Source organism: Populus trichocarpa, chromosome 1 (genome assembly GCF_000002775.5).
Source record: "Populus trichocarpa isolate Nisqually-1 chromosome 1, P.trichocarpa_v4.1, whole genome shotgun sequence".
Lineage (NCBI taxonomy): Eukaryota > Viridiplantae > Streptophyta > Magnoliopsida > Malpighiales > Salicaceae > Populus > Populus trichocarpa.
In genome coordinates this window covers 39,458,661-39,473,230 of record NC_037285.2, presented here as the reverse complement: position 1 = coordinate 39,473,230, position 14,570 = coordinate 39,458,661, and the positions used below count along the sequence as shown (strand labels likewise).

General features: G+C 36.5%; 2 protein-coding genes and 1 non-coding gene across 3 annotated transcripts; 1 reads left to right on the top strand and 2 right to left on the bottom strand.

Annotated features, from left to right (window-relative positions):
* The first annotated feature begins 353 nt into the window (after window positions 1–353).
* Window positions 354–3,399, top strand: LOC18095390 (transcription factor TCP4). Its single transcript, XM_006369974.3, has 2 exons — window positions 354–2,953; window positions 3,039–3,399. Exon 1 carries the CDS (start codon window positions 1,674–1,676, stop codon window positions 2,916–2,918), a length of 1,245 nt encoding a protein of 414 aa, XP_006370036.3. The 5' UTR covers window positions 354–1,673; the 3' UTR covers window positions 2,919–2,953; window positions 3,039–3,399.
* A 1,872-nt stretch (window positions 3,400–5,271) lies between these two features.
* Window positions 5,272–8,833, bottom strand: LOC7459102 (protein IQ-DOMAIN 10). The gene is made up of 6 exons (XM_002298868.3): window positions 8,672–8,833; window positions 8,312–8,376; window positions 8,050–8,220; window positions 6,731–6,958; window positions 5,810–5,923; window positions 5,272–5,723 (listed from the first exon to the last, which is right to left on the bottom strand). Exons 1-6 carry the CDS (start codon window positions 8,688–8,690, stop codon window positions 5,412–5,414), a joined length of 909 nt encoding a protein of 302 aa, XP_002298904.1. The 5' UTR covers window positions 8,691–8,833; the 3' UTR covers window positions 5,272–5,411.
* Window positions 8,834–9,039: 206 nt separating this feature from the next.
* Window positions 9,040–9,113, bottom strand: TRNAI-UAU (transfer RNA isoleucine (anticodon UAU)). The gene has a single exon. It is a non-coding gene; the product is annotated as a tRNA-Ile (tRNA).
* Between the last annotated feature and the right edge of the window lie 5,457 nt (window positions 9,114–14,570).

Here is a 14,570-nt window from a genome sequence, read left to right as displayed (position 1 = left end):
AGTACCACAGCTCCAGTTCAAGTACAGCCAGTTCTTCCCCGTGGATTTTCTACCTCTACCTGGACTTATAAGTAATTTAAAAAACACATGGCTACGTAAATAATATTCAGAAAAAGAAAAAGGAGAATAACAAATCGAGAGAAACATAATTTGGGGAAAAATATATAAAAAAAAATACAGGGTGTCAAGATGCCATGTATGAGAAATCCAACCAGAAAAAGATGGGGTGGAAGATGGTGTTGTTCCTTTTGAGCGAAGCAATAAAGAGAGGGAGAGCAGAGGAAAAGCTGTAAGGGAGGGTCACTTTCAAAAGCTGTGTTGGCATATAAAGGATCTAATCTCTCAAAGCATCCAGACCAGAGAGAGAGAGAGAGAGAGAGAGAGAGAGACGCACCACTCCCTTTGAACTACAACCAACGGTTCTAACTTCTAACCAGGTCAAGTAGGAATAGTAAAAAAAAATCTTAAAAGAACCGAATTGGAGAGTGAAACATACCAAACATTGAAAGAAAAGGGTGGAGAGAGAGAGAGAGAGAGAGAGGAGGAGGGAGTAAAATAAAGTTGAGGCTTGGAGACTTGTTGATTGAATCATTAGCTCTTTCTTGGTTGGTGCTTGTGCGTCTTGTGGTAGAAAGAACAGCAGCAGCAGACGCAGTGATGAGGTCACAGAGATCTTTAATCTCATTTCTGACCAAACACTGCCACACTTACCAGTGGCATCATCAAGGACTCCTCTTCTTATAGGTCAAGAAAGGAAGAAAGAATTTATCTTTCCCCAGCTAGCTATAGCCCGTATATTTACTGTTCCATAGCACCATATCTACCCTTTCCCCTCTCTCTTCCCATACAAAACGATGAAACAACCGCAGGAGATTTCCCAAGAAGACCCTTCTTGAGAATTCGGGGGTGTTGCTTGTTCTCGGTCTTCTTTCTCCAGAGGGTGTTTTCCGTATTACCCTTGTGTGGTGCTGCGTAGAGAAGGACAACCATCAAAAGCCTAGCTAACTGCAGATAGAGAGTCAAGGGAAGAGGAGATGGGTTAGGCTACCCATAGAGCAGGCATAGGCTTTCAGGCTTGGTTTTCAGTTTTAGGTTAAGAGTTTTTATTTTATTTTGGAGGTGATGTTGGGTTTGATGGAAGTGGAAATATTGAATGGCAGAACCTTTTGGGAGAGGCAGCAGAAGCAGCAGCATCAGGTATCAGAGTGGTGGCAGCAGTTGCACAAGCAACAAGAAGAGACTAGGAAGCAGCAAATTAGAGAGAGTGGTAAAGAGACAACCCCCACCCATTAAAGAAAAGTGTTATCCAATAAAAGCTGGAACAGATAAAGAACAAGGGTCTGAGACTGGATCCTCGAAGGAATCACCACCATCACCACCAACTTCAAAACATAGTTCTCAATTCAAGACATGTAGAAGGAGAAGAAGAACAAGATCATCAATCACCCAAACAGCATCAATATCATCATCAACAACAAGTGCCACCCTTTCTTGGCCACCATCAATATCTCCAAAACACAGAGTCCCAACAAGATCAAAACCAACTCTTATATCAAAGATTAGACACACAGCAACAGCAGCAATCTCCTCTACAACCATCCAAAAAAAGATCTTACTTCCTATCTTCTTCATCTTCAACTCTTCAAGAGCAAGGCCTCGAATATGCAAGAAAAATGGGAGAGAGCCACCACCAAGCAGCAACATCGTCAAGATTGGGGATAAGAAACACAGTGGGAGAGATTGTGGAGGTCCAAGGAGGCCACATTGTTCGGTCCACAGGAAGAAAAGACCGCCACAGCAAGGTCTGTACTGCCAAAGGCCCCAGAGACCGCCGCGTCCGGCTCTCAGCGCACACTGCCATCCAGTTCTACGATGTGCAGGACCGCCTAGGCTACGACCGTCCCAGCAAAGCCGTCGATTGGCTCATCAAGAAAGCCAAGGCTTCCATAGACGAGCTTGCAGAGCTACCCGCATGGGATCCAACCACAGCGGGATTCACCCGCGCAACCAGTAAAACTACAACAAGAAGCACCCAGCAACAAAACATAAGCGACGAGAGGGAGTATCAGCTTTCCATGGAAAATGTTGCCGCTTCAAAAGCAGCAGCAGCAGCAGCAATTGAAGTTCAAAATATGCAACAGCAAATGGCAGAAAATCCCGACTGTAGTTCGGGTTTTCTGCCACCATCTTTAGACTCAGATGCTATTGCTGACACAATCAAAACTTTCTTTCCAATGGGTGCTTCTACGGAGACATCGTCTCCAACTATACAGTTTCAGAACTATCCACCAGATTTGCTGTCAAGAACCAGCAGCCAGAGCCAAGATCTGAGGCTCTCGCTCCAATCATTTCAAGAACCAATTCTTTTGCAACATCAAGCACACCATCATGGCCATCAAGCTCAAAATGAACATCAAGTGTTCTCTGGAACCACTGCTCATTATCTCGGTCTAGATGGCTCTTCTAGTGGGTGGTCTGAGCAGCACCACACACCAGAAATCAACCGATTCCAAAGAAATTTGGTGGCTTGGAATGCAGCTGGCGGCGGCGGCGGCGGCGGAGGTGGAGGATTCTTCTTCAACACACCACTACCACCGCTACAGACGATGTCTCCATCGCCACTTATACAGCCGTTTTTCGGCCAAAACCAGTTTTTTTCACAGAGGGGACCCCTTCAGTCCAGTAACATGCCTTCAGTTCGTGCTTGGATAGACCCAGCAATCACTCCTGATCATCATGAACAACAACAAATTCCACAAATTTATCATCAGCAAACTGCAATATCAGGCATTGGATTCACTGCCTCAGGTGGTGAGTTCTATGGGTTTCGAGTTCCAGCACGAATTCAAGGCGAAGATGAGGAGCACGACGGCATTCACAACAAGCCGTCCTCTGCTTCCTCTGATTCTCGCCATTGATCGAGCAAAAACGTCAAAAATTTCACCTTTACCAGGTGCTACCATAAGAACCCATTTCTCAATTTCATATATTCTATCCATATAATGTCATCATTTTTTCATTTTAGCTCGTTCTTGCAGGACTTGTTCATTGTTTAAGAGAGACTAATACGGTGCTAAGAAGATATTTCAAAGACTGGCCTGGTGACTTGAAGATGAATCAATGGCATATACCGTGGGAAGAGAGAGAGATCTGAGTGGATGTTTCAGGTTTTTCGATCCCCGGTCTGTTTAGTTTCTATCAGATGTTTATTAGTATTACGTTCTAGCTGTTGTTTTAGCTTCCATGTGTGGGAGGGCTTTGATACCTCAGCTTTGCTTCGAACTTGTGTTGGATTGGCTGTGTGTTTATGTGGCTACACTTTTTGTATGTCATGGATGTTTGGTTGTATTTGATTCCATTTCTAGAATTGCTGATAGAAGCAGAACTACTTTGATTTGATGAATGGTTTCATGTTTTCCCCAACTAGAGCAGACCTGATAGGCATAATCTGTTATCCTTTCAATGATTTTCTGTAAAACAGGCAACCCCAGATCAGCAAACATAGACTTTTTGCAGTAGCATTTTCCCCTTGCTCAATACTATATCCTGTTCTTTTGAACTGCTTATAACTAGTGTCAAAGAATGGGAGCAACACGATACGGGCTACTTCCTCTGTTTGGACATGGTCGATTTTTTTTTTCATGTAGATGAGAGAGAGAGTTTCCCTTTGTGATTGTTTTTGTCTGTTGCTTTTCTGCCTTTTGATGCCTCAACAACTTCCTTAAATCTGCAAAAAGAATTGAAAGAATAAACCCATCTTTAACATCTCTTTCGTTGCTTGGATTTTCGGGAGCATCGAACAATGAGTCATTTTCCATCAACAGTAGAAGCTGTTTGCAATGGAATAGAATAGGAAGCTGGAAAAGAAATGGAGACTTTATGTCTGTTGAGTGGAGAATTGTGTTTTCTAGTGTCATTTACTCCATACTTTCTGTTTTACTAGCCTCTTTAGTATGATTTGACTAGACTTGTGTCTGAAAGTAAAACATAGAGTTCATCATATAAGAGGAAGCAAAACAAAGATAGATCTCGGAAACCTCATTTTCTTCATAGCAGAAAAAACAGTGTAGTTATCTGAATTCCCTTATTTAGCCAACCTGAAAGAGATCCAGGTGTTATTGGAGGATCTATTTGTGCTTAGGTTGTAGATGTGGGATTTGATATACAAGCCCTCCAGTCCTGGATGATACATTTGCATCAAGATCAGGCTGTGAGGAGGAATCCAAAGGTCATGGCCTGCCATTCTTGGTGTAATCAATGATTCCTAAGCTTAGATAAATTTAGAAGGTAGAACAAGTGGTGTGGGGCTACTCTGTGTACGTACACATATGCTGGATGATGTTTTTGTTTTTGTTTTTGCGTTAAAAAAGTACTTTTGAATTTGTTTTTTAAATTAGTTTTGATGTTCTGACATCAAAAATAAATTTATAAAAAAAATATTATTTTTATACATGAAAAACATTTTGAAAAATAACCGAACAACAATCTCGTACACTATTAAATAATGTGATGAACACAGCAAAGCTCAATTATGGAAGAATACACATAATGGCATGAACACAGCAAGGCACAATTATGGAAGAATACACAGATGGATACCACTAAAAATGCGATACTTTGCCATCTGTCTTCGGTCCCCTACCCTGTAAATCTCAGTCCCTCAAAAAAATCTCTTCAGCCTAGCTGGGTTTTTTTTTTGGCACCCGGGGAAAAACCAAAATATATTAAAGTGAAACACTTGGATTCAATGGAGATGGTGACATTTTGCTTTCTGCTGGTTACTAGCTAGTGTTCTTTATACTGGAGTTGATAATTACTACTGCAAAGGCAAGGTACAGCCATAAGCGTAATTCTACACCAAATTCCCTTCTTTTACCTCGTTGAAAGCTAATAACATAGGGTGGCTGGGGTGGATACCGGTACGCATGAGATGAACATGCTGAATAGCGCCTTAGTAAACTAAGATTTACAAGAAAAATACTGATTTATTGGGGTTAGGAATGCAAGATCTTGTTGGGATGTACTTGTTCTTGTCTAGCTATACAACTAACAATGGATTGGTGTGGTAATTGATGCATAATGGACACAGGAGCTAGCTCAAAGTGCGAAGGTCTTCTAGTTGCCTGCTGATTTAAGAACATTAATTAATTTCACGGTTAAAATGCATCCTTCCTCGGTGGTTTCGAGCTCCATGCCCATGTTACTTCTTTTCGAGGCAAGAAAATGAAGCCTCTTGTCATTACCGAACAAGCCAAATTTGCTCGATGAATCTTTTTAGTTACTAAGATAATTTACTTAATAATAACTGTAAGCAAAAATATGTTTATTTTACACGCTGCATGCCAATCTCACACCAACCCCGAAAATAAACAATACAGAGACACAGGATCAAGAAGGGAGCATCACGAAGGTCAACTTGGAATCAGCAGATGAGACGAGCCGGCTGTAGAACTGGCAACCTGGGCAGCTTGACAATCCACAGCTGGGCTAGGCAACATTTTAGATTTAGCAGTCACCTTCCCATTTGACAAAGCAGGTTTGGTTGGAAGTGTCGTTTTGCTCTCTTGCTTTGGATGAGCTTTCTTGAGGTTATGAAGCTCAGCATGAACCCTAATCTCCCATGGCCGAGCAGCAATCCAGCGCTCCTTCCAGCTCCAACCCCAGTTTTCTTTGCCAAGGCTGTAATAGGCCTGGCCTAGATATTGGGTAGGGTTGGCTCTCCACTGTAAATCGTTCACATTAAGCTCACACGTTTACCTCCGACTGAACCAGAGACTACAGGAAATAAATATGTTAACAGTTAATGGACCTGATGAGAGAAGGCATATGCCATGGCTCGTTCACGCTTTACTGCTGCTTCTTCTCTTTGCTGGATCCTGGAAAGGATTTCCTCCATGGTATCGGAGCCACCGCACCACTCCACCTGGTCAACAAAGTCAAAGCTAAGCAAACAATTGTGGACAGTGGATCTTAAATTCGTGCAATAATTTAGAGGTCCGGGCTTACAACCACATTCCATATAAAATACATAATGGTAGGACGCCATTAAATTCTTCCTTTGGGAACATCGCTTCTGGTGAACCATATATGGTTAATTGCCCTTTTCTTTCTTTTTCTTTTTTTTCTTGGGAGCTAACCACTTTGGATGCATTTAATTTCTCTCAGAACATGTATCTGTACAAACCGTATGCAATTCTTCCTTTTCATGAAATATTATTTGAAACACAATTCCAAACTACAAGGAAAGTAGCTGCTGACTTCCTTTTCTCTTGAATCCTTGTAAATTTCTTTTATAACTGTTCACTGGGAAAGTAGTGATAAATCAGATCAAAGTATAATTAAATTCTGCCACTTAACTAGAAGACATTTCCCACTTGGACGAATTTCATTTTTTTTCCAAATAGCTCCATCTCACAGAGAAAAAAACCAACAGCTACCAGTCCACACAGAATGGGTCAGGCTCATTCATTACTCACCAAGAATTATTTTGTATTATAAATAAAAACAATCTTTAACAAAAAAAAATAGAGTTCATTTTCTTGGAATTATGCAATAAATTAGCATAGACACTCGCTTCAATGCGGTGGAAAAGTCTTCAACAAAATTTAGTGGGAACCCACGATCTGTATTGGTTGACAGGTCAGGTGACTATTAAAATTGGCAACATTCTAGTATATTTTTCTGTGACATAATTTTCTGTACTATTTCATTTTGTAACAGTGATTAGTACCTCAATCTCTTGAAGTCTGGCCTCGAGTTTCAACTGGTTTTCTAATTTCTTTTGCTTGATACGGCCTTCGGTGACCATATGGTGCCGGCGGGCTCTAATCTGTGCCTGTATGTTGCTCCATGAATGAATATGGCTTAATGTGCTTGAAGCTTGCTTTTGAGTGTCATGACCATGAATCAGCACATTGAACCTCACGGCGCCCTTAAGACGGTGCATTGCTTTTCTTGCCTGAAAACGAGCAAAGCAATCCATTATTACTTCACAGAAAGTACAACTTCTATAATGGTTGGATTGGCTATAAGCTCAAGAGAGCAAGCAAGTAGATTGCTTGAAATTCCATCAGCGTTAACAAAAAAAGTTTCTATCCTTCCTTTATGGCCTCTTTGGTCCCCACCCCCCTCTAGGCTACTTCACTTCCTCCCGCAGACCACCAAATATCCCTGACAAATAAGAAAATCTATGTTGTCTACCCAAGTAGCGTAAATTATTATAAATATTTTTTAAAGTATTTTTTATTTAAAAATAATTTTTTAATTTTTTTAAAATTTATTTTTAACATTATCACATTAAATTCACTAAAAATTTTGATTTAAAATAAAAAAAAAATTAAAATTTTAATAAAAAAACAGGTTCAACCTCAAAAAAATCACTAAAAAAAGACAACTGGATACCATAATCTTTAAATCGATCTGCCGGGGAAAGGACTGGCAAATAAAATGAAATCCCAAAATTATGTTGGCTAAATCAATGAAACATGGTGAACCTCACAGAAATGAATAAATTATTCTGACACAATTCTTTTTAATAAGAAATATAGACATCGATCTCATGTTGGTATGAGGTTTCTAGACATGCATGCACGATGGAGAAAAAGGTACAAGGTTCTATAAGGGTAAAGAGTCACACAACTCAACACATTGAAAAAAGAGCATTCCTACATGATAAGGTATTTGGCTAGTTTGATTATCGAGCAGTGATGAGGAACTATGAGATTGGTACGAACCCATGCACCAGTCCACAAAAGGGAGGAGAGTGAGTGAATGTTCTGAAGTTATCACTCTCTGTTTCTTCTATGCCAAATCAAATTCTTCATCCATTATATGCAGGAGGAGATTTCAGCTTACAAAATGAAGCTACTGCCATAAGCAGCTGTCCTGTAAAGAAGGCAGAAACGAAACTGGCAGTCGCTGCCATGTTCTTGATTTTCTTCTTATCATAATCAAAGGGTTGATTCATGGGTCCAAAAAAATAAAAAATTAATGCTCCTTCTATGTATATATATGTATGTATGTATGTATAATCACACCATTGAAATGTACCTTGTATGCCCGAAAAGCATCTTGAATCCTGACAGCAGCTATATATTCAGCAGACAATCCAGGAGCAACATGAATATTGCTCTCCAAATCACCATTGGCAAGATTACTTGATTCTCCATGGGCGGGTGAGCTCTCCTTTGACCCGTTTGCCTTTTCGGTAGCCGAGTGTACCTGTCTCACAGAGATGCAGGAACAGATTACAAAAAGAAACAACAGCTCCTGTCTTACCAGAAGGAATCATCAGAATCCAGAGTATTTTTACCTTTACTTTCTTTGATGCATCTTTCTTCGCCTTTCTCGTTCTTATAATTGACTTCAACCAGTTCCCTGAGCCCATTGGTATAGATCAGCTTAATTATTTCTAGCAGATTAAGCGTGCGTATGTATATAGAAAATCAAGAACATCCCTCCATTTCTAATGATTAGTTCAGCAAACTTAATCAACGTACACAAAGCAGAATCAATGATTAGCAAATCAACTACAGATTTCATTAATATAAGCCAGAATAAACAAGTACACTAGAACATAGCTATCATCAATCATTGATAAGTTGATGCTGACATGAACACATGATCTTGTTTATGAGAGAAAATAACTAGACGTATGTAGTGGCAAACATACCAGAGAAGAGACAACCCATGTTTGTTTTTATGGGGGGTTCAAAGAGAGAAGCAACACATTCTTCGTTGGATTGGGTTGTGGAGATCAATATTGGGACTCCAAGTATTAATTAAGAAGTAGAAGGTGAAGTGCAATGCAAGAAATAGGTGGAAAGGGGATGGGTGCTATCTTCTCTTCTCCTTCAACTGACTGCTCAACCAAACTGAAACTGGTGTTTCATCTTTTGGAAGGTCAACAGTCAAATACATTAAAACGACTGCGCAATCAGGTGTCCCACGGACCACCTAACCTAACTGGATTTCACCAATCATTAGTCCCGAGGTTTAAAACAACAAGTTTAGGGAAATCAAAATATACTACAGAAGCGGTGGTCCCGGCGGGGCTCGAACCCGCGACCTTCGGCTCATAAGACCAACGCTCTAACCAACTGAGCTACGGGACCCTGTTTTTCTTTAGGAGACACTATATTTAATATGTATAAATGAGAACAACTCATTGGAAGACAGCCGGAGAGGAGGCAAAACAATGTTTCAAAACCTTTTCCTTATCCCTCTGGGGGCTTTCTATGTTGATCCTCTTCATCACAGCTCCTCGAGATTTTATTCATATTTCCTTAATACAGCATCAAATATTTGATTATCACATAATTGTTATTATATTCTATTTAATTACTAAAGTGCCCTTATATCAAATATTCAAACTTTGCCATTAAATTGAGAAGAAAAAAAAAACCCACCATCTTCAACCGTTTTCTCCTCCAGAATTGCTTTGAATATTTCTTAGAATAGATTTTAGTGTTAGCTTTCAATATTTTCAATTTGAAATCTGAAATTAGATTCAAGAATCTTGAAGGGAAAAAAATCCAGGAAATTGATTTTCAACAATGAGTAACCAATATCATGAACATCCTACTAAATGATTTAAAACAATTTGTTTCTCACAAAAACTCCAGATACATTATCTTCAACTTTGTTCACAAGAACACAAATTTGATAACCTAGTTCCCAAATTGAGAAAATCCCAAAAATCAATTCACAAAAATTCAACCCAATTTGAAAAACCTAGTTCCCGAACTAAGAAAAACCCAAAAATCAATTTAAAGAAATTCAACCCAGTACCCAAATTGAGAAAAAGTAAAAAGTTAGTTCATAGATATTTGAGTTTTTGTAATGTAAAGAAGATGTATAACAGTAGTATTTGAAGAAGAAGATGAGGAATAAATTAGAAAGCGAAATCGATTGATTTACATTAGGGTTTTATAAACAATAAATTAACCATGAAAATCAATTTAAAGTTTTTTTTTGTGGGTTTAAAAACAACCCTAGGAATTGAATCCTAGAAAGCGAAATTGATTGATTTACAATAGGGTTTTATACATATTTGTTCGCTTTGCCAATACTTGGTGACCATGCCTTTAAAGTCTACTGCCAAAAAATCAAGTTATATTTGAAGGCGGAAAACATGCATATAGGTTCATCATGTTGACACAGTATCTGCATATAAGTTCATCGTGTTGACACTAAAATCAATGAGCTACATACTCATCAGCTCTCTAAGTAATCACATATAATAAATTGAGTCCTAAATTAGCTTTAAAACTTGATTTTTTAACAAATGTGAAGGACAAAACAATGATAATGTTAATATTTTCTCCATGACAAGATCGATTAAAAACAATATTTTTTTATGTTAGTTAAAAAAGAGAGAGAAAAGGTTTTTGAATGCAAAAGAGAATTGAAACTTGAAGACTTGCTTAAAGCACTTGTGGATGAGCCTGGAGTGCTCATGAATAGGTATATAGCACTCATGTAAGGGTCAGCATCAAAATCATCCTAACTCGTAAACGAGTTTGGAATGCTTATAGACGAACCTGTCTTAGTCTCACGTTCATGATAAGCAGTCTCATCTTCTTCTAAGGTCACTTCGAGACACTCAACCTCGCTAACCTATTGTAGTCCAGCATGGAAAAAGTTGAACGTATTATTGGCTAGGGCACATCCCATCTCATTAACTTCTTTACAGATGGTGAATACAACTCTTCGAGCCTCCTGTAATGAATATAATAAATACATTAAAAAATAACTATCACCCACCAATCATATATAATAATATCAATAATATTTAATAAGTGTTGTATAGAAAAAAACATTGCATATCAATCGATTATGTCTAAGGTATCACAACTCGTAATGCATTGGATTATATAGATGCCTCAAGAAATATGACCATATAGGTGCAATAAATCGATGTGTTATTGGCAAATACCATCTCATATGGGTGTCTAGATCAATTATTAGTTTCTGCTCTACAAACATTCGATCTCTTTTGACACCCTAAAGATCAAGATAATCTACATGAATCACCAGCTAATTTTATCCATGCCAACCCTCACAACTGATAGCATGTAACTCCTTACCGGTATTAAGATAATTTGGGATATGCTGAGATGGTCCAAGCAACATGACCTTTGCTAACAATAATATATCGCCCTCTCGATTTATAGGTGCAATCGATAATATCAAATCCTCGGTATATGACATCTATATAACATATCAAGACATGAAAGACATATAATAGAAAGTAAGTTGAAATTAAAAAATTAACACCTAAAAAAAAATATCACAAACCTGGTGAGGCTATTGTGCATCAAACTTGTCTTAGTAAAACTCATGGACGTGAATGGGATTCAAAGTGAAATGTCTTACCTCATGCCATCTAACATGAGAAGTCACATATTTAGTATATTTTTTTCATTTAATTTATAAAAAAACAAAAAAAAAAGCTATTAGATTTTATTAATACCTAGATCTTATAGAGAGTTGCCTCTAGGTGTCAACATCAAACATATTATTATCCCAACTCTTTAGACATCCAATATAGAGATGCTTTCATAACCAAAGCTATATTAATTTACATTTAAACTTCAAAGTTAGTTTTTAAAATGGGATTAATTGTCATAAAACAAAGTAAATCCTTTGCTAGAAAATACTAAAAAATAATTATACCTGGAGAAGTAGTAGACACCTGGCTATTTATCTCATCTTCTTCATATATGTTTTATATAGTTGTCGATATAAATATGCAATCATGCCCCCTACTGTTGGCCTAAAAGTCATGAAGTAGTGTCTGGAAGAACAAGCCGGAAGCGACTCACTTCTATTCTTGTTGGGATTGGATATGGGAAATAAAAAGAGAAAAGGGAAGAGATTAGGTCTTAAGGTTATAATTTGATTAGAGTCGTAAGCCTCACATGCGACTCGTAAGTCACGGATGTAGCATGCAACACACAAGTTGCAAATGTAGCATGTAACATGGTATTTTCATAAATATTTTCTATATCATGGTATTTTCTCACTTTATTTTATTGTGCAAAAAAAAACTTATGCTTTCAATTGATGTTCCTCACATTACAAGTTTGTTGGAAAAAACAAAATTCTTATCCCATGGTCGCTCAAGTGTGGGTCAATTAGGTGAAGCTTGGTTAGCCTCTTAAAGAGACAAAGACTATTTGGGACATGTCTCCTCTATACTTCTTGTTTTAAAATGAAAAGAATTCATTCTAAATCCATCCTAATATTATTTTTTCTTTTGTCTCTATGGCTTTAATTAAATATCTTTCTCTTCTTTTTATATTTGCGAAGATGCTAACTAAATGAAGTTTTATACGAAAATAAACTAAAATGGAAGGGTGGTCTGAAATAGTGCCAAATATTGTTCACACACTCACAATGCATTGTGAACTGGAGTAATGCTTTTTTCTAATTTTCCTTTTATTTTGGTCCCTTTACTTCTTCTTTTTTCATTGATTGTGTCATTTAATTGCAAAAATAATAGCCAATTGCTTCAAATTTGTTGGTTATAGATAAAATTAAAAGAAAGAGGACCAACTTAGAAAAGGCGCCAAAAATAGTTGGTGTGTTTAAAGTTGGAGCAAAATGTACAATTTAGTCCTTTAATTTTCATAATTATAACTTTTTGGTCCCTTAAGTTTTTCTAAATTCAATTTTGGCACCAAAATTTATTTTTATTATTTTCCAGTTCCTAATATTTTAAAGAGAGAGAAAGTTTTGCTAGATTCTAATATGTGGAGAGAGAGAGAGAGAGAGAGAGAGTCACTGTTTGATATTATTTTTTGCATATTCTAGCCACCAAATTAGTTAATATTAGTGTCCTTAGTCCCATTTAATAAAAAAACGTTTGATGGTGGTTGTTTAAAACCTCAGTATTACCTAAAAAATTATATCAAGGTCGAGGAAAAAAAATTTAACCTGGTTTAGTTTCATGTTTTGAGGTCTTTTTGGAGTTTTTTAGGTTGATAAATTGGTTTCTAGGTGTTGTGAGGTTTTTTTAAAAAAAAAAAACATAGAGGTTGATGATAGGTCATCTACCACCTAAAAAGATTAAAAAACAATATAAGATCTAGGCATGCAGGCCTAGGTTCTTTTTTTATTAGGTCCGGACGTGATGGGCCACTAGGCCTGGACGTCTGGGCTTTTTATGAGAATTTTTTTTGGAGTTTTTTATTTTTTGTTTAGGTGAAAATTAATTTTAGATACAAATTTTTTAGACCTGATTGGGTCCTTGGTGTAAATCGCAAATTCAATTAGTTAAGACACAACATTCACGATCTTTTTTGTTTAATTTATTTCTTGCCCTTGATTTGAAAAAAAAATATACAGTTTAAACCTTTATTATTATTGTTTTTTTTATTTAACTTAAAATGAAAAGAAATGAAATTTCATCATTTTTGTCACTTAGGTTAAAAACATTATGCCTAATTGAGATCATGTTCATGACATAGGTTCTAAGTTTTGTCATTTAATTGAAGTAGGCCGGGTTGATACAATATAATATTTTTTAAATTTCATATTCGATTTTTCTTCCATATTTAATCTAATTTATGGTCAGTTACGACCAATCAAGGCCCACCCAAGAACATAATAAGGGAAGGAATAAGAAGGATAAATCCAACTAGATTAACTCATTATAGTCATGTCCATTACTCCAGATGTAAATTTAACATGTTAACCCGGGTTAATGTAATATGTTGTTGTTTTTTTATTTCACTCTTTTAATTTTTTTTTCTGATTTAATCATTTATCAATTTGTTGTTTCACATTTAAGTTAGGATTAGATAAGGCTAAAACTACAGTAGCATGAATTTTTTTTCTAACTAGATTATTATGTGGCGAATATTTAAAGAAAAAAAACTAAATTGAGAAAAAAAAACAATAATAAAACTACAATGAAAGCTTGTAAAAAATAATAAATAAAGCTAGTACATAATAGACTTATGAAAATAAATCGAAGAAAATACGAGAAAATCTTGAAAGAGAAGATAATTGCAAAGCTTTAAGAATTTTTTTTATTGAATTATATACGATGAGACAATAATACAATCAACATAATTATCCTTATATACTAATCTATGATCTACAAAATTATTTGTCAAACAATTAAAATAATTTTTAATAAGTTATAGCTCATCTTTCTAATAGATCTCGAGTTTAAACTTCTTTTTTATAATAAAAAAAGAAATGATTTAATCTTGACTTTAGAATTTACATTCTAAATAGAAAATCGTTACTTAAGATAATTTAAGAGAGACAGAATAGAACAATAAACCCACAGTAAATAGAATATTAAATTCTTTTATAAATATTGAAAATAAAAAACCTTGTATAAGTGAATCAATAGAAGAAAAAATATATTATTTTACATTCCCACACATAAACATATTTAATCAGAGTAAAAGGTTATGTTCAAGCATGATTTTGCAATTTTTATTTGGTGGAAGAGAGGAAAGAAGACGGTGCTGTCACATCAAGTTTGCCAAGAAGAGCTGAGCTAGCAAGTCAAGTGGCAGATGCCACCCAAGAAAGACTCATTCAACCCACAG

What these genes read in the sequence shown, in the direction of transcription:
- LOC18095390 (XM_006369974.3), top strand. Translation starts at nt 1,674, where the DNA reads ATGGGAGAGAGCCACCACCAAGCAGCAACATCGTCAAGATTGGGGATA.
- LOC7459102 (XM_002298868.3), bottom strand. An exon ending in ATGCATCAAAGAAAGTAAAG is followed by an intron (nt 8,221 to 8,311) that starts GTAAAAATACTC and finishes TCTGTGAGACAG; the next exon opens with GTACACTCGGCTACCGAAAA. An exon ending in CCAGACTTCAAGAGATTGAG is followed by an intron (nt 5,924 to 6,730) that starts GTACTAATCACT and finishes TTTGTTGACCAG; the next exon opens with GTGGAGTGGTGCGGTGGCTC.